The sequence below is a fragment of the Notolepis coatsorum genome (assembly GCF_963971535.1).
Source record: "Notolepis coatsorum genome assembly, chromosome: 16".
NCBI classification, from domain to species: domain Eukaryota; kingdom Metazoa; phylum Chordata; class Actinopteri; order Aulopiformes; family Paralepididae; genus Notolepis; species Notolepis coatsorum.
Window position 1 is genome coordinate 73,935,259 of NC_140180.1, and position 20,121 is coordinate 73,955,379.

Consider the following 20,121-nt stretch of genomic DNA (forward strand, 5'->3'; position numbering starts at 1 on the left):
GTGCGCGTGTGTCTGTGTGTGTGCGCGCGTGGGCGTGCCCGCTGCTCTGCGTGCGAACTTTTTTATCACATATCTGAGTGTCGGCGTCTGCTGCCTGGAGCTCTCGGGGCAAGAGTTCATCGGTCTCTCCAACTTTGAGGAGAGAGTTCGTTTTGTCTGACTTTGAGGATAGTAGCTGAGTGAGTGAAGTTTTACAAACCAACAAACAACAACAACAACAACAACAACAACAACAACAACACATGTGATCCGGAACGGATAGCCTCCTCGACATAATTTCAGGCTTTACTCATGGATATAAAAAGTTTACCCGATGATGAATATAGAGTCGCGGTAACAGCGAGGTCCCTATAATAAACAGAGGGGACGTTTTGAGGTAAGTGGAACGTTCTTCATGTTATTTGGCAACGTCATACAAAGCTGTCGGTTGACGCGTGAAAACAATCGTTTCTCAAGTTGTTGATTCTTATTCCTTGGCTCGGCTGGTCTGTTAGGCGGTGACAGGGAAGACTTCTGTCAATCTCAAACAACACCATAAAGTATAGGCGAATGTCTTTACTTGTAAGTTCATTCACTGCCACAGAGTGTTGTGTTACTAGACATGTATTGTCACATAATAAGTCAGGAATAGAAAACGCGACTGTAGCTACTAACTGCTTATTGAATTGGCACCACGGAGCTGGGCTGGTTTGGGATGGCACGCCTTTTGCATGGATGGCAAACTCGATCACTTTTTTTCATAGTTTCTAGCTACTTTTAACAGTAAAAAGTGGACAATTGTGATTTCTGAGAAGCCACGAGGTTATCATGATGAGCAAACATTTAGTAACTGAATATAACCTAATTGGATAGTTCTTCAGATAAGACTATGTATTTTGTATATTAGTTCAATTAAGAAGAAGATGAATATATAGGTCTATTTAATCATTTGTTGGTTTGACAAATAAAGTCTAGCATTCTAAACGAGATTCAAAATTAGGTTACTAGCTCGCATGCCTATAATTGATTCAAGTCAGACATAATATGATATGGGCTATACGATTGCAGATAATATATCCATACAGCTCACCTCATGTTCTAGTGGACCTACTGAGTAGTTCTTAGCTGATAATAAATGTCAGATAATTAAGGGCACACGCACACGCCTCGCCAGACAGTCACTTTGATTAATGGTCATATCCTGTACAAGTTAAACTCGAGCCAAAAGCTAGCGGTGTGTGATCCTCGTACAATAACACAGAAGAGTGTTTGTTGGAAGACAAAGAGACTGCATTTGGTTGTTTTGATGACAACAAGTACACAGCACCGCTGCCAAATATTAAAGGGGTGTCAGTGTCACTGATATCATATGCAGCGCAGTCACTTGACAGGCGTCCTTTCCTCAGAAGAGCTATGATGATGTCACAGTCGGAGCTGGCATGAAATACCAGGACATCTCTGATTGATTGATTGATTGATTGATTGAAAACTTTATTAACAGATTGCAGAATGGGTACAATACAGTACGGCTTAATACACACAATTGTTAAGGGGATGCAGACCAGAGAAAGACTTTCGTCTTGTTTACATCAGATCAGGGTCCCCCATTTTCAATTCATCATAACATATATATGACATACAGATAGACAGTACTGCTACATCTATACATTTATGACATACCAGATTTGCAAATACAGTACTGTTTGTGATACAAAAAGAGTCCAGAAAAGAGAGTATATACATTTGACGTAAAAACTGTACATTGGAGGAGGTGGGGTTGGGTGGGGGGGGGTTGGGTAGGGGGGGGGTTGTTACCATGACAACCCGGTTCCTGGTATAAATGGGGGGGGTGGGGGGTTGCTATGTTACAATAATTACTGTTAGTATGGACTAAAAGAAGAGTTATAGGTATTGGATATTTTTCAGGTGGCAGAATGGATAAGAACGTGGTGTAATGTGGTCATTTGGTGCTGGTGAGCGGAGGGTTCATGGTTCAAGGCGGTCGGAGGACATGGTGCAGAGTGGCTATTAGTACCTAGTGACCACCGTTACATCTGCTGACTCGTGGTAAAAGGATGTTTATACCGGAACCGCTGTGCAAAATGTGATGTCTAAATCCCCCTACTGTGTTTCAGAAGCCTATGCTGTATGTCTGTTTCCATTCTCCTCCTTCTTCTCCCTCCTCTGACCGCCTGCATAGCCGTCCGACACTGAGTAAATATCTATATGTTTATATTCCATCTGTAGATGTTTACAAGTGAAGAGAAAATGAGAACAAGTTCAAACAAGTTCAAAAAGTTAAAACGAGAACTTTTTTAATCTAAAGTTCACCTGCATAATAGTCTGTTTTATTCCTCCAGTTGTGTGTGTGTGTGAGAGAGAGAGAGAGAGAGAGAGAGAGAGAGAGAGAGAGAGAGAGAGAGAGAGAGAGAGAGAGAGAGAGACAGAGGGGGAAAAGCATGATGGCAGTGGGAGCTGACAGCTGACACTAGAGGATGGAACAACTAGAAGGCCCCAGCGCTGACATCAGCAACCCAAACGGGTTCATCAACCGAGTGTTTAATGTGTCCTTGGACGTCGAGAATGAGACCGGCAGTGTGTGTATCCAGGAGACCGGGCTGGGGCCCGGGGAGGGAGAGACCGCCGCTCCTCAGAGCCCCGGCAAGGACAGGCCGGAGGTCACCCGCAGACCCCGTGCCACGGGGGGCATCTGGAAGATCCTGACCCGCCGAAGAGCGGCCTCCGAGGTCGACAGGAGACCCCACTCCATGATCCTCCCCGGGGAGGCCTCCATCCCCAAACTCTCCTTCGCCGATAAGGTTCGCTCCTTCAAGAAGCTCAAGTCCCCCGCCGTGTTCAGGGGGAAGACGGGGAAGCTGTCCAGCACCAAGTTCAGCAGCTCCCTGGTGGACGAGGAGTCTTTCTGCCGGGACTTTGGCTCCCCTCTGCAGTCCAGCAGGGGCGGCACGCTCAGAAACCGAGCCAAGAGGCACTCGTACGCCGGCCACACCACCGACTTCGACTGCTCGTTCGAGGACATCGACATGACGGCCCCCTCGGAGGCCCACCAGCCCGCCCCGGTGGGAGAAACCGTGACCCAAAATGGCTGTAAGCCCTCTGAGAAAGTCACCTACACCAAGAGAGTCCACAACACCTCCTCCAACTGTAACAATTCGACGGCGGGCTGCGAGGAGCCCGGCGTGACGGGCAGCCCCAGGGCCCAGCTCCGGGGGGGGAGGAGGTCCAAGGGGCCGGACGTGTGGAGCTACCTGAGGAGGATCTCGCTCCTGGGGAAGGCCAACCCGGCGTACTCAGAGAGGAGCTTCGAGTCGGAGCTCCACACTCTGGACAAAACCATGGACTCGGACTTTGGCTCCGTGGACTTTGAGTCCGTCAGGGACTTCCAACCGGCGGCGCCCAAACACTCGGACGGCAAGGGCCATTTTGGCGGCCTGTTCAAGTTCTTCAACAGCGTGGCGGAATCGGCCAGAAAATGGCGGACGACGTCGTCCCGCTCCTTCTCTCCCCCAGAGGGAGAGGGGTGTCCACTGGGCTCCTCGCAGGCGCCGCAGCGGGTCGGGGACTACGTTCACAGTGTTTCCCTCACACTCCGCAGCGAGGGCCATCCAGAATCCCAACCTGTACCCTCCTCACCTGTCACTCCTAAACCCCCGCACTCCAGCACCTTTGACAGTGAAGCCCCAGTACCTCCGATGGACGAAGGACGCTCTCCTAAGGTGGTGCTAAAAGCCTTTAGGGCCGTCAACGGTCTTCAGTCTATGAGTTCAGCGCTTACAGACAGACATAGCGATGGACAGATTAACCACAGGTCCATAGCAACGGTAGAGAAGCACACGTCCCACCCCGGCCTGGAGACCGAGACGGAAGCGGAGGCCGGGGCGGAGGTGGGGGCCGAGGAGGAGCCCTCAGACCGTCTCTCGCCAGAGGAAGAGGCAGAGCGCCACTCAGGAAATGAACCGGATTCCAGGGATGCTCCACCTGACTCTCATCAGACAAAGGAAACATACGTCCAATCGGAGGCGGCCGACCAGGAGAGCATAACCAATAGCGTTCCGGCGTCCGAATCCTCCGATGAAATATTCAAAGTGAGTATGTGACTTTGATCATCAAAACCGCAATTGCGTTGATTATTTACCTCAAGCTGGCAATATGAACTTGACTTGAATTTACTCTAATAACTCCTAACCTACTTCCATTGCAGCCTTCATTCTCATCGCCCAAGCTAAGCATCACGTAACCACTGCAAAGTACATCATCATTATGTAACCCTTTTATTTTTTTTAACAGTGATCATCCTTCTGCTTCTCCAAACTATAAACAAACCACTAGAATATAAACAACGCTGTAGCTTCATGCTTTAAGGGGCCACTGTCCTCTCACCCCATCTGTTGGAGACATAAAGACACAGGGTCAGGGCAGGGGACATCATGCCATAAGACTTTCTCCTTACCTGCTCAGCCAAACCCCCCCCCCCCCCCCCAGTCCCTCCTTTAACCACACCAGGCAACACTGTTTCCCACGCAGAGCAGAGGGCCGTGTGTCTGCGGTAGCCCCGGGGGCCCAATGATGCCCGCGCTTCGCGATGACAGCTCCTCCCTCCTCACTCAAAAACGGAGGTATTAGTCACCCCACCACCCCCTCCAGTCTCACACAGACGAGTCGGGGCACGTTAGCCACCTTCCAACTCCCAATAACAATGTGAGATATGACACCTCAACACTCAGCGCACTTTTCATAGGGGTTTGTTTGTTTCGCATGCATGGAGAGGAGCTGTGGGAAACCGGGTTTGGGAGCGGCACTTAATACACAGAGTCATGTGGTAATTTAGGAGAAAAGAAGGCACCACACCAACCCCCCCCCCCCCCCCCCCCCCCCACCCTAATCACCGAGTGTTAGCGATCCAAATCCACCTGTCTCCTGGGATTTTATCTCGTCTGTGAGTGACCGTTAAAGGGAGTGGCCTGTGGGTGTGGCCTGTGTTGTTGATGCTTTTTAGTGGACTGGAACACTTTCAGTCAGCAGTCTGGGCGCCAACTAAGAGGCGAGAGTAAAAACGGAATGTTGTCTGGTGAACGGCGTTGAGAGAAATAATAGTTACGGTACACTTACTGATGGAGATAGTCATACGGTTAAGTCATCTGCATAATAAGGTGTATTGTTGGACCCTTCTAATGGGCCAGGTTACTGAGTGTCTGTGCCCACCGCAGCCCCGCGAGCCGGTCGGTGGTGTGACGGGCCGTGTCATAGAGGGCTCCAGCCTCCCCCGGCCCCTCTCTATCTCAGGGAAGACCTCCCAGGGAAGACCTCCCAAGCCCCCCCGTCCTCGTCCTCCCTCCCGTCCTCGCCCCGCCTCAGCGGTGCTGGACCTGCGGAGCCCCGGCCCAGAGGGGCACCTGTATGCCCAGTATGCAGAGGGAGGCTCGCTGTGCCGGCGCAGATGCAAGCCTACACCCAGCATGCACCTCTCTCCGGGGCAGAAATGGGCGGCCGCTCGCTCCAGGCCTTGCTCTGTCATAGAGGCCGGGGTTACTATGGAGACTCGTTCCGCGGAGCCGCACCACAGAGTAAGACATAAAACACACACACACACATGCAAGGACACACGCATGCACATGGACACTCACATACACGTTCACACACACACACACACACACACACACACACACACACACACACACACACACACACACACACACACACACACACACACACACACACACACACGTTCACACACACACACACACACACACACATGGACACACACATGTGCACACACAGACACACACACAAACAAACAAACAAACAAACAAACAAACAAACAAACAAACAAACAAACAAACACACATACATACATCAATGTCAATATAAGTATAAGTATATAAGTATATTTCACGTCTGTGTTGAAAGAATGACTCAGTGATAAATATAGCCCCCTTGCCGGAGCCGTAATGAATCATCCCCACTGCAGACGGAGAGCCCAGTTCTAACCCATATTATTTATACACTGACTGCAAGCTACTACAATGCATGTGTGCTCCGCTCCATTTACTCCTGGACGCTGCTTTTTCCTCAGTACCTTCTCTCTCTCTCTCCCTCCCTCCCTCTCTACCCCGATCTCTCTCTCTTTCTCTCTCTCTCTTTCTTTCTCTATCTCTTTCTGGCCAATTTTCTGCATCATCGCCCCCATAAGCTCTACCTCTCATTGCCCTAACTCCCAGTCAGTTCATTTTAACCTGAGAGATCGCCAGGTTGGAATGATGTATTGTCTCTCGTGGTTTGCTGTAGGGCAGCGCTGTTCGCCCGACCACTGCAGCAGAACAGAACAGGAATCCTTTCATTCACTGGAGGAAAAATAACGAAAAGGGGACAAGGCAGAAATAATAATAATTTCATTTAAAAAAGAGTGTGTGCACTCAACCTTGTGTGTGTGTGTGTGTGTGTGTGTGTGTGTGTGTGTGTGTGTGTGTGTGTGTGTGTGTGTGTGTGTGTGTGTGTGTGTGTGTGTGTGTGTGTGTGTGTGTGTGTGTGTGTGTGTGTGTGTGTGTGTGTGGGAACAGTGGGTGGTAGGAGGTCGTGCAGAGGGGCGCTGCTCGCTGTCTTCAGCTCAAAACGTTGTAACTTCCAACTTAAGTGTTTCTTAATTTTTAACGCCCCACGATTAGGGATATTAAGACCCCATGAACCCCAATTACTTACGTAGAAGTAAAAAAAAAAAAAAAAAAAAGGGGCTGGGTGTTTTAATCCCGTTTCAATTTCAATTACCATTTCGATATTGTCTTCCCACGATCATGAAAAGATACGACTATTGTGCTGCATGTTGCTCTCATTTTGTCAGTGGTTTCAGCTAGTCCACGGCGCATTTCCCTGATTTCATCATCTTTGGTAACTTGTAGAAGATGACAGAAAGGCAGCCTTCAGTCGAGAATTAAGCTAAAACAAATTCAGATGTTGTACTATTATGATGTTCTCAAATCAACGGCTAATCGTGAAATAACCGTGATTATGATTTTAGCCATAATCCAGCAGCCCTAAATCTGACACGGTCCTCCCCCATGTAATTCCTGCTGTATACAAACCTTTTGGGAGTTACAAGGTTTTGACCGGACCCTAACAGCGGTCGGTTATGTTGGTGCCTGCGTGGCGGCTGGGGGAACATGTCCTAATCGCTCAGTCCCCTCCAGGCCCTGTCCCGCCCTCCCGGGGTGTCACCGGCAGAGCCCCCTATGAGAGCATCTCTCCAGCGCTGTCACTCTCTCCCGCTGGCCCCCAGTACGCTCAGCGCCCTGGCCTTGCTGCTGCCACACACAGGTACGGTTCAGACACTCTGCTGCTGCCACACACAGGTAGGATGGTTCAGACGCTGCCACACACAGGTGCGGTTCAGACGCTGCCACACACAGGTGCGGTTCAGACGCTGCCACACACAGGTAGAATGGTTCAGACGCTGCCACACACAGGTAGAATGGTTCAGACGCTGCCACACACAGGTGCGGTTCAGACGCTGCCACACACAGGTAGAATGGTTCAGACGCTCTGCTGCCACACACAGGTACGATGGTTCAGACGCTGCCACACACAGGTACGGTTCAGACGCTGCCACACACAGGTATGGTTCAGACGCTGCCACACACAGGTACGATGGTTCAGACGCTGCCACACACAGGTACGGTTCAGACGCTGCCACACACAGGTATGGTTCAGACGCTGCCACACACAGGTAGGATGGTTCAGACGCTCTGCTGCCACACACAGGTATGGTTCAGACGCTGCCACACACAGGTACGATGGTTCAGACGCTCTGCTGCCACACACAGGTATGGTTCAGACGCTGCCACACACAGGTACGATGGTTCAGACGCTCTGCTGCCACACACAGGTACGGTTCAGACGCTGCCACACACAGGTACGGTTCAGACGCTGCCACACACAGGTACGATGGTTCAGACTGGGTCTTTGTTATGGTCTGGTGTTGGTAGTTTCGCTATATCCAATACGACACAAGTTACACTATAGGTAGACACTGCAGCGATTATTTGGGGATTGTTTTTGTAAATGTACTTGTAGGCTGCTTTTAGTGCTGCTGGGTGATATATTAATCATAACAAGATTGCTTTATTGTCAATGTGATTGCATCCTACGAAAAAATAAATAAAAAAATTACACTGTCAATCGTGATACACAGGGCGGGACACAATTGTTAAGGGGATGCAGACCAGAGAAAGACTTTCGTCTTGGTTACATCAGGGTCCCCCATTTTCAATTCATAATGAATTGTAAGTAAAGGTGCAATTAGCACCGTGCAATCCATTCTTTGTGGATCCCGCACACAATCTTTTTAGTTAATTAATGTAATTGTTTGTTAATTAATAATGAATAATAAAAAGCTAATTTTTGTGTCTCTGAAATACTGCCAGTCAATAAATTCCAGTTTTATAACGATACATTATGATGTCATTATGAACGGTCTAATATGATGACCAGCGTTTGTGTTATTTAACATGTGACTTTCCATAAATATAGGCCACTGCATATTGATATTTAATTATTATTATTATTATGATGTTTATATATCTTCCCGTATTGCCTAGACCTGCTTATACTTGGAATGAATCATCATGGAATTAGTTTAGCTAGCTTAGCTCAGAGGCATGTACAATTATGTACTGTGATTGTACACCCGTCTTATTGATCGGCCTGTCTGTCTGTCTGTCCAACAGACGTGGGTCAGTCAGCGTCCGTGCGTCTGCGATCGGGAGATTCTGGAAACTGTAGGAGAAGACTGCTGAGGCCCGGATCAGGACCGCTGCAAGTTAACATAGTGAGTCACACGCACACACAGATACACACACACACACACACACACACACACACACACACACACACACACACACACACACACACACACACACACACACACACACACACACACACACACACACACACACACACACACACACACACACACACACACACACATATACACAGATACACATACACACATATACATAGATACACACACACAGATACACACACACACACAGATACACACACACACACACATACACACACAGATACACACACACACACACACACACATGCACACACAGACACAAATATACACACACAGATACACACACACACACACACACACACACACACACAAATATACACACACAGATACACACACACACACACACACAAATACACACACACACACATATACACACAGACACAAATATACACACACAGATACACACACACACAAATACACACACACACAGATACACACACACACATATACACACACAGACACAAATATACACGCACAGATACACACACACACAAATACACACGCACACACAAAATACACACACACAAATATATACACATGCACATGCACACACACAAATATACACACAGAAATATACACAAATACACACACACGCACGCACACACACAAATATACACACGCACACACAAATATACACACACACACACAAATATACACATGCACACACACACACACACACACACACTAACACGCACACTAACACACACACACACACACAGATTGATCTGGTGTAATCACAGTTTCTCTCGCCACTCTGTCAGGCTTTCATGGCCCTCAGCCTGATTTAGACGTTAATGAGCCTATATATTGTACACACACACACACACATGCACATGCGCACACACACACACACACACACACACACACACACACACTCATTTCCACAAAGGGCCAGTGTCTTTGCTTGATGGATATGGGACTTGGCGTGATATAATAGCGTTTTTAATTGAATAGGAGTCATGACTTTTATAAATACGCCCTAACTCACTGTGAGCCTGTTATGATGCTACTGATAAGCTGATGTTCCACATTTCATTAGATAACAATGGGCTGTAGCTACGTACTGTAGAGGCGGCTGCCTCTTGGATTAACGTCACACGGTCCTCCTCCCTGGCCTGCTCCACAGCTTATCATCCACACAGTGTTACAGGCGTGGGATCGGTGTTGATGACTGGAGAGCACCGGACATTATATAAATATTTGCGACAGCGACTCAGGAGGTAGAGCGGTCAAGGTTCCCGGTGGTTTGATTCCGGCTCCAGCGTGTCAAAGTGTCCTTGAGCAAGATACTTAACCCCTAACTGCTCCGGATGAGTGTGAATGTGTGAGTGAACGGGTGAATGTGAATTTCTCAAAGAATGAGTTCTGAAATATTTGAGAAAGTCAATTGAAAAGTTCCGCTTTGATACTGTGTCACACCCACCAGCCCAGTATGATGGACATCCATTGGATTATCTAACATGTGATTTCCCATACCTAAGCAGATATTGTGTAAATTATCTATACATTACAAAAAAAATCTGTACTATATGGTGATATTTATGTTGTGTTGGCCATATCGCCCTAGCCTTTACGACCAGATGCTTTGCACCGTGGAACATCACACCAAGCACACTGGCCATTTGTATGCACCCTGTCCGTTCTCACAGTGAATCTCGCCTTATCGGTAGCATAATATCAACCTATTATTACTCATAACCCGCACCGAGCATCTGGAGAGAAAGGGCTTTGAAGTGGAAGACTCCCCCCAGGGTGTTTCTATTGGAAGGAAAAGGTGTTCCCTCAGAACTACTGGGCTGGACAGTGGCAAGCATCTCTGGGGCTGTGTCCCTGTCATATTCACAATGTAGCATGCTGAATTCAATAACAGTATAACAGTATCTTCCCCGTTCTAACTGTATTCAGTCAAATACACAGTTAGTTAGTTAGTTAGTTAGTTAGTTAGTTAGTTAGTTAGTTAGTTAATTGATCAAATATGTTATTAAAAATATAAAATATTTGGGTCCAAACAGTATACGGTACATTGTATGTATAAAGTACAAAACATTATAAAGTCATTGGAGACTTGCTGGCGCTCCCAAGAGTGAAACGCATGCATGTAGCATTTACTAAAAGCTCTTTTATCTGTGTCCATAAACAGTGAGCCCAACTCAGTGGAGTCCATATTTTGCATGTCATATCCCATAATATCCTCTGTGCGAGGAGGACACACGAGTATGTGTTCCTCGTTCTGTACGCCAGTCTGTCAGACACGGACACACCATGTTCAGGTGGCATATAAGTTCACCTTCCTGTTTGGATTCACAGTCTGTGGGAGGACAGACCATGTGAATGTTATTCTTACAGTAGATGGTCTTGGATTTACAGTGCATCGCTAGTATACAAATATGTAGTATAGACACACATCGCTGCCGTCGGATAGGCTAGAACACTGGTTGGTTTAGACCAATTTAATTTGTCTTTTTTACAAGGCTTCATAAAATATGTTTTCTAAATGAGATACATTTCCATTGAACACACATCTCTATGTCAATGCTCACTTATTCATAACTAGTGGGACATCTTTTTACATACCTCCATATATGAATTAACATACTTCTTTAATCCAGATAAATACAAACACTGTACAATATCTGCACTAATCAGATGTCTTCCACATAGAAGTGCTTCTTATACTGTCCTTGACGTTGCACTTCTCTCATCTATGTTTCTGAAGTCTCTGATTGCACATCAACAAGGCATAGTTTTCTTACTGCGTCAGTCATAGGCCTTGATATCATAGGGGAAATATCTCTAATGACAATATAAGCATGACATTTGAGACAATCTGTATAATTGATTCCCGTTGGTGTGCTTTGAGATAACTGGTTTGGCTTTTGGTGTGCCTTGGGCCAAAAAAGGTTTGGAACCCCTGGGCAAGAAAACTGCCCACATAAAAAATTTCTAATAATAATAATAATAAAAAAAGAAAAAGCATTACTGTGGCGTTTTAGCATGCAAAATGTATTTATGAATTGTGTTCATCTTTTTTTCATTTAATCTGGCAGGTCAATTAAGAACAAATTCTTATTTACAATGATGGCCTGGTGAGAGGACAAAAGGGCCTCTCGAAGGCTAACAGGGAAAAGGGGACAAAAAAATTAAATAGAATTTCATTTAACTTAATTTCAAACCTTTATTTCAACTCATGAGACACTGTGGTTACCCTAATTTACAGCGACGACAAGCTTGGAAAACAAACAGCAACAACAAACAGTTACACGTCGATACACAGTGGTCGGAGATCATACTTTTAAATGCAGCAAGAGAAGGAAGCCATATACAAAATAAATAAATAAATAAATAAATAAACCAAGAAGAACAATCCAGATTATTGGACACAGACAATATATACATCACAGAGGTAAGGGCAATTAAAACACACACCAAACAAACAACCAAATAAAATTACATGGTATGTAATACATGAAGCAGAACAGACACATTACAGTGAAAAGGATGGGTGACAGTTGCAGGTGTGTGTAAACAACTCTGCGATAGAGTCCTTAAAGGTAGTGAGGGGGATCAATGTGTCCCTTTTGCATGTTGTTCCAGTGCTCAGGTGTGCTAGTGTTGTGTCGTAGCAGTCCTGTTTTCTGTGATTGGTTGATTTTTACTAGGGATGTCCGATATTATCGGCCGATATTGGCATTAAGATGTGATATCGGAAAATATCGGTATCGTTTTTTTTTTTTTTTTTTTACATTTCTATAACCTTTATTTACCCAGGCAAGCAAGTAAGAACAAATTCTGATTTTATTTATTGTCAAAAGTATGCATAATGTTGTGTTAATTCCACAACAAGAGATATGTAATGTTAATTACCTGAAATTATTCAGTTTTTTGGGGGGGGGGGGGGACCCTGCATATATCGGTATCGGTTGATATCGGTTGATATCGGTATCGGTAAAAAAGCCAATATCGAGCATCCCTAATTTTTACCATTTTCGGTTGTTACACAAGACCTATAGCAGGCTGCATTTTAACATTAGAGTGTAAAATCAGTAGTATCATATGAATCTGTTGATGCCAACAATTTCATATTTGCTTACCCAGAAGGGGCTAAATAGCGCACCAATGAAGGAAACCCAATCCAAAAGTTAGGACTGTTTTGGGAGGCAAAATCTATCCTAACTTCACATTTATTTAGGCTACAAATGAAAACAAAAGAATCACAAAGATCGGATCAACAAGTTGTCATTGAGACGTTGACATTAATTCCTGAATGAACTCCATGCACTTGTTCAATTTATCTTTTTTTTTGTGCCTGCTGGGAACTCCATGCGCATATAAAATGTATTTGTTTGTATGAGTTACAATATTTCATCAGTCATTTAAACACAAACACACCTGGCATTACAAGTATATTGATGTTTCATACATATAATCTTTGTATTGTTCACTTCTCACAAGACATTTAGGATATTTAGAACTAATAATTATTGTTATATACTGTATATAATATAATATAATGAAATTCATTGTGGGGTCAAAGACATAGCTCTTAATTTTGGCCCATCTGAATCATATCATCTGAATCCTATCGTCTGAATTGTATCGTCTGAATTGTACCGTCTGAATCGTACCGTCTGAATCATATTGTCTGAATCGTACCGTCTGAATCATATCGTATGAATCGTATAGTCTGAATCGTACCGTCTGAATCATATCGTCTGAATCGTATCGTCTGAATCGTACTGTCTGAATCGTATCGTCTGAATTGTACCGTCTGAATTGTATCGTCTGAATCGTATCGTCTGAATTGTACCGTCTGAATCATATCGTCTGAATCATATCGTCTCAATTGTATCATCTGAATCGTATTGTATCATCTGAATCATATCATATGAATCATATCATCTGAATCAGAAACCGTGGAGAGTGTTTGGAGTCAAAGATACCAATGTTTTTATGGGGGTTGAATCTCTCACTATTCCCGGATATTGCTTTGGCTGTGTGTATGTATGTGTGTGTGTGTGTGTGTATGTATGTATGTGTGTGTGTGTATATATGTGTGTGTGTGTGTGTGGGGGGGGGGGGCTAGAGTCATTGTTTTTAATCATAAGTCTTGCTTCCAGTTCTAAGTTGTGATTGTGTGCTGCTGCACGTTGTTGCCATGACGCTCCTTGGCCCCTGTTCATCTTCTAGCTGCTATCTTTAGGTAGCGTTTTAAGTGTGAGCTAAATAGAGACCATGCGCGTGGGCGAGAGAGCGAGAGAACATGGCGAGAGACGAGAGGAGAGATGCTTTCATTGTGTAGCAGTTGTGCTGTGGCCCTGTGGTGGGGGGGGGGTACCTTCTAATGTAAACTGTAGAGTCTGGACAGATAAGAGAGTGAATGTGTTGTTGTTGTTGTTGTTGTTGTTGTTGTTGTTGTTGTGTGTACGGCTGGCCAGAATGCATTGTAGCATCGAAGCTTCAAATGCTACCATGGTAACCAATGTCAAAATCACTATTCCAATGCTTCATACAATATAATATATATTTTTAGTGTAGTGAGCGCGGAGGCGGCGTAGTGAGCGAGGAGGCGGCGTAGTGAGCGAGGAGGCGGCGTAGTGAGCGAGGAGGCGGCGCAGTGAGCGAGGAGGCGGCGTAGTGAGCGAGGAGGCGGCGTAGTGAGCGAGGAGGCGGCGTAGTGAACGAGGAGGCGGCGTAGTGAGCGAGGAGGCGGCGTAGTGAGCGAGGAGGCGGCGTAGTGAGCGAGGAGGCGGCGTAGTGAGCGAGGAGGCGGCGTAGTGAACAAGGAGGCGGCGTAGTGAGCGAGGAGGCGGCGTAGTGAACGAGGAGGCGGCGTAGTGAGCGAGGAGGCGGCGTAGTGAGCGAGGAGGCGGCGTAGTGAGCGAGGAGGCGGCGTAGTGAGCGAGGAGGCGGCGTAGTGAGCGAGGAGGCGGCGTAGTGAGCGAGGAGGCGGCGTAGTGAGCGAGGAGGCGGCGTAGTGAACGAGGAGGCGGCGTAGTGAGCGAGGAGGCGGCGTAGTGAGCGAGGAGGCGGCGTAGTGAGCGAGGAGGCGGCGTAGTGAGCGAGGAGGCGGCGTAGTGAGCGAGGAGGCGGCGTAGTGAGCGAGGAGGCGGCGTAGTGAACGAGGAGGCGGCGTAGTGAGCGAGGAGGCGGCGTAGTGAGCGAGGAGGCGGCGTAGTGAGCGAGGAGGCGGCGTAGTGAACGAGGAGGCGGCGTAGTGAGCGAGGAGGCGGCGTAGTGAACGAGGAGGCGGCGTAGTGAGCGAGGAGGCGGCGTAGTGAGCGAGGAGGCGGCGTAGTGAGCGAGGAGGCGGCGTAGTGAGCGCGGAGGCGGCGTAGTGAGCGAGGAGGCGGCGTAGTGAGCGAGGAGGCGGCGTAGTGAGCGAGGAGGTGGCGTAGTGAGCGAGGAGGTGGCGTAGTGAGCGAGGAGGCGGCGTAGTGAGCGAGGAGGCGGCGTAGTGAGCGAGGAGGCGGCGTAGTGAGCGAGGAGGTGGCGTAGTGAGCGAGGAGGCGGCGAACATGAGGCGCACACACTGTGACATACTACGGTCAAAACGCACAGCTGTAGCGCCGCCTGTCACATGGGGTGTGTGTGTGTGTATGTGTGTGTGTGTGTGTGTGTGTGTGTGTGTCAGGGGCGTCATTTTGGTATGGCAAGGTATGGCACTCGTTTTTTAATCAAAGGGCAGCAGAGACAAGTGATACAGGGACACAGGTAAGGTCTTACAATGGCTTAGTGATTATAACAGTGCAGTTCAGCATTCAGTAACCCATACTTTTTGTGAATGTGTTTTTGATACTACATTCTGTTGAACACACACCTCAAAACCGTACCTAAGGAAAATTGGCTCAATTGCAAGAAAAGTAATAGACAGTTATGATATTACATTCTGCATAATTCGTATGCAAAATATTGTGGTTCCCTGCTTTAGTCTGTTGACACATTTCTATACTAAAAATGCTTGTGTAGTCCTGTGTCATACCTAAATGTCATATAACTGAATTGTATAGAAACAACTCACCAAAAGATTACAACTGATTTGACAAAAAAAAAATCCCTTCACCCCCCAACCCCTCCTCGCCATACCTTGCCTGTTACTGAAATGACGCCACGTGTGTGTGTGTGTGTGTGTGTGTGTGTGTGTGTGTGTGTGTGTGTGTGTGTGTGTGTGTGTGTGTGTGTGTGTGTGTGTGACGTGTGTGTGTGTGTGTGTGTGTGTGTGTGTGTGTGTGTGTGTGTGTGTGTGTGTGTGTGTGTGTGTGTGTGTGTGTGTGTGTGTGCTTCTGTACTGGATGTCTACTATAGAAGTCTTGGTTCTCACTGCAGTGTATTAAACACTAACGCTGCTGACGCCTCTCTTCTCCCTTGCAATGGATTTCTCCCCCCAAGTCATTACACTCTCACTGTCTCCCCCTCTATCCCCCTCTCCTCTCCTGTTCTCTCTGTTCTGCTCCTCCTTTATCCCCCTCTCCTCTCCTGTTCTCTCTGTTCTCCCCCTCTATCCCCCTCTCCTCTCCTGTTCTCTCTGTTCTGCTCCTCCTCTATCCCCTCTCCTCTCCTGTTCTCTCTGTTCTGCTCCTCCTTTATCCCCCTCTCCTCTCCTGTTCTCTCTGTTCTGCTCCTCTATCCCCCTCTCCTCTCCTGTTATCTCTGTTCTGCTCCTCCTCCTACTTATCTCTGCTCCCACTCAGTCCTCCCCTCTCTTTATTCACCTATCCCCTCTCCTCCTCTTCTCTTCTCGTCTTCTCTCCTCCCCATCTCCTCTCCTTTCTTCTCTCCTCTCCTTTCTTCTTCTCCTCTTGTCCTCTATCCTCTGCTATCCTCTCTCTCCTCCCCTCTCCTCTCCTACATAGCACCAATATCAGGAAGATGAGAGGGTAGCCTCCTCTCCTCTCCCCCCCTCTCCTCCATAACACCAGTACCAAGCTGTGCTAATTCCTAGGCAGATGAAAAGACAGTCTTCCTCTATGCTGCTGATGCTGTGCCTAAAGCCCTACCATTAACTTGTCAGAGCGGGGAGGGGGGGGGGGGGGGGCGTGTTGTCTGGCCGGGGGCTCCACACAGAATAAAGGAGTGTTTCCACAGAACTCTTAAATATGAGTCAGTTTTGGTCCAACCTGAGCCGGCCCAGTCCTAATCACATTACGCAACAACGCCACTTATTCTGAACACATGAGTCAGCAGGAGTGAGAGATGAGGAAGGACAACATAGCTTTTAATGACCGCAAATATGGGTGCATGTACACACACACACACACGCACACACACGCACGCACACACACACACACACACACACACACACACACACACACACACACACACACACACACACACACACACACACACACACACACACACAGAATGTGGGGAGCACCATTGCTCATGCACGTTAATTTAATCACAATGTGCATGGCAACTGTATGTAGTTGATGCCCACCATCTAAAACACACAGACACACGCACACAGACTTCACACGCTCTTCTGATGCATTCAGGATTCATCCGTCAGGGTGCATGAGTCATTGCATTGACAATTTCATTATTTGCAGAGGGATGAGAGGCGCAGGCCAGCAATATCTCTGTCAAACAGATTGTGTGAACGCCTAGCTTTCCTTTCACCGGCAGCTTTACTTCAGAACACCGATGGAGAGACTGTAAGAATATAGGTCTTCCTCAAAATAACCGTATGGTGTGTGTATAGTCCACATTCTGAGCCCTGAGGCAGCACACTCGTTTTTATCAGTGTTCACTCAATGCTGTTTGGCTGCCAACTTACTGGCTCGTATCGGAGACGTTTCGGAAAGGGAGACTGATCAACTTGTCCTCATATCCTGGGAGATGTGGAGGTTTTGATCAACTTTGGCAAATTCTTTCTGTCTGAAAGAACAGACGGTTCCTGAACATTCAAACACTGAATTGATGTTTTGTCTGACTTGTACATCCAGAGGAAAATATTATTGTTTTGGGGGCGTGTCCAGCGATCTTGCAGTGTTAAAAGGAACACGCCAACAATATGGGAAATGTCAGACAAGAGTCAGACAAGAAAATAGATACCAATTTCCTCTTTGTGCGTTCAGTAGAAAGCTATCCAGCTGCAAGCTAGCCTAGCTTAGCACAAATGATACAGTGGATACAGATCAGGTAGCTGTCCTTAACCCTTTCACTGCCGCACTACCAAAACGGTTAACCCTTTCACTGCGGCGACACACAGAAGGTTAACCCTTTCACTGCCACACGACAGCCGGTTCAGAGCATTGCCCATGATGTTACCATGTTCCTTTAACGATCATGCTCATGTAAATGTGCTGTCCATTTTGGAGGAAGGAACTGCTCCATTTTCATACCGTTGGCACTGGTTGAAACGTGTCATCTTCTTTGCATTCAGTGTCTTTGGTTTCATTTCCGCTTTGACCTGCTGCAGCCACCAGCTAATAGTGTAATGGAGGTTGTAGTGGAATACATGTAACCGAGTGGATTTGAACCTGGGAGAACAGGATCCACTGGCCGGTCGCACTAAACAGCTGAGCTAAAGGGTCTGACCCGTTAGCAGGTTAACATGACCGACTCATCAGTAGTTTACACTATTTATAAAATGTATGATAAATAGTTTGAGTGTGAGCAGGTGCGTGTGTCACAGGTGCGTGTGACTGTTTCTGCCTGGCAGGTGTGTGTGTGTGCGTGTGTGTGGGGGGTTGAAGACGAGGGGTGGGGCAGTTAGATGGGTGTGTGTGTGTGTGTGTGTGTGTGTGTGTGTGTGTGTGTGTGTGTGTGTGTGTGTGTGTGTGTGTGTGTGTGTGTGTGTGTGTGTGTGTGTGTGTGTGTGTGTGTGTGTGTGTGTGTGTGTGTGTGTGTGTGTGTGTGTGTGTGTGTGTGTGTGTGTGTGTGTGTGTGTGTGTGTGTGTGTGTGTGTGTGTGTGTGTGTGTGTGTGTGTGTGTGTGTGTGTGTGTGTGTGTGTGTGTGTGTGTGTGTGTGTGTGTGTGTGTGCGTGCGTGCGTGCGTGCGTGCGTGCGTGCGTGTGTGTGTGTGTGTGTGTTTACAAGAGAGAGGTGGAGATGAGGCCCAGGGCCTTTTCTTTTATATAACTGTAGAGAGGGTTTCCTTTGCTCCCTTCCTTTGGGTTTTTATTTTATTATTTTTTGGCTGCTCGCTGGCTGAGACTGTAGGCACGTTGCACTATGCTAATTCACTGACTCACTGGTGTATCCTGTTTGAACCCTTCTGCCCCCTTAGCGACTATTTTGTGTTTTTTGCCTATATTGTTTTGTGTTTCTGTGTACAACGATGGCTGTGTTGATTATTATGTCATGAAATTGTGTCCGTTTGCTTATTTTCCATATATTCACAGAATTTGAAAAGATTAGATTTTGAAACCCTCTAACACAAAAGTTAACAATATTAGCTTTCAAACCGTCCATAGTGGTTTATTTCTTGCCATTAGGGTTATGGTTAGGGTTAGGGTTAGGGTTACCCAGACAGAAAGATTAGGAGAAGGTAAAATCTCATCCCTGTGCCCGTGCCCACCCCAACACTTGCTCAACAGTCCCCTAACCTAACCCTAACCCTAACCATAACCATAACCCTACAAACGGAAATATTTGGAATCTTTGATAGATATGTTGAGTTAGGTTCATAGTGGTATTCATAAAAAAATTATTGGAACGAAATATTACAAATTAATTTTTATGACCTTGAACGTGATGCAATCTTTTCATGCACTAAGGTGACAAGTAACTCTGCAAAATTGTTAGGGGGGCATAAGAGTTAACTCTGTGTTGTACTGTACACTGTAAAAAACAACAACAACATCCGTTTTGTTGAATTGTCTCTATACTACTACAACCTTCTTCTTTTCAACTAGATATTCCAGATTCACTCTCTCTCTTCGACTCAAATGAAGGAAAAAAAACAATGCAACCAGGTGACTTGTGCACGTGCTCTGGAACTGCACAAACTATAACACAAATAAATATTGCACATAATGTCACACACATCCAAAAACACTCCGTTTTACGGCACCTTGAAATAATGTAGATGAACAAATAGCAACACCTGAGATTCAATGTCCCAGATGACATCACCGGTGGCCATATTTTAACTAATTTATTCTCAATAGCTGTCAAACTAAATGGACGTGTGCAGAACTGTCTTTGGTTGGTATGTGAGATTATGTGGATTAATAGATGTGTGGCGAATAATGCACCCCCAATTGAGAGATTACATCTTCTTTTCAGCATCCCATGAACAATATTCCACACTCAATTATTATTTTATG

At 46.6% G+C, this 20,121-nt stretch overlaps 1 protein-coding gene across 1 annotated transcript in view; it reads left to right on the forward strand.

Moving 5' to 3' along the window:
- Nucleotides 1–230: 230 nt before the first annotated feature.
- Nucleotides 231–20,121, forward strand: part of arhgef9a (Cdc42 guanine nucleotide exchange factor (GEF) 9a) — a 135,931-nt gene continuing 116,040 nt past the window's right edge. The window contains 6 exon segments of the mRNA XM_084331222.1: nt 231–376; nt 2,115–2,193; nt 2,340–4,085; nt 5,208–5,564; nt 7,182–7,308; nt 8,718–8,818. Coding sequence (XP_084187348.1) covers nt 2,475–4,085; nt 5,208–5,564; nt 7,182–7,308; nt 8,718–8,818 — 2,196 coding nt within the window. The 5' untranslated portion in view covers nt 231–376; nt 2,115–2,193; nt 2,340–2,474.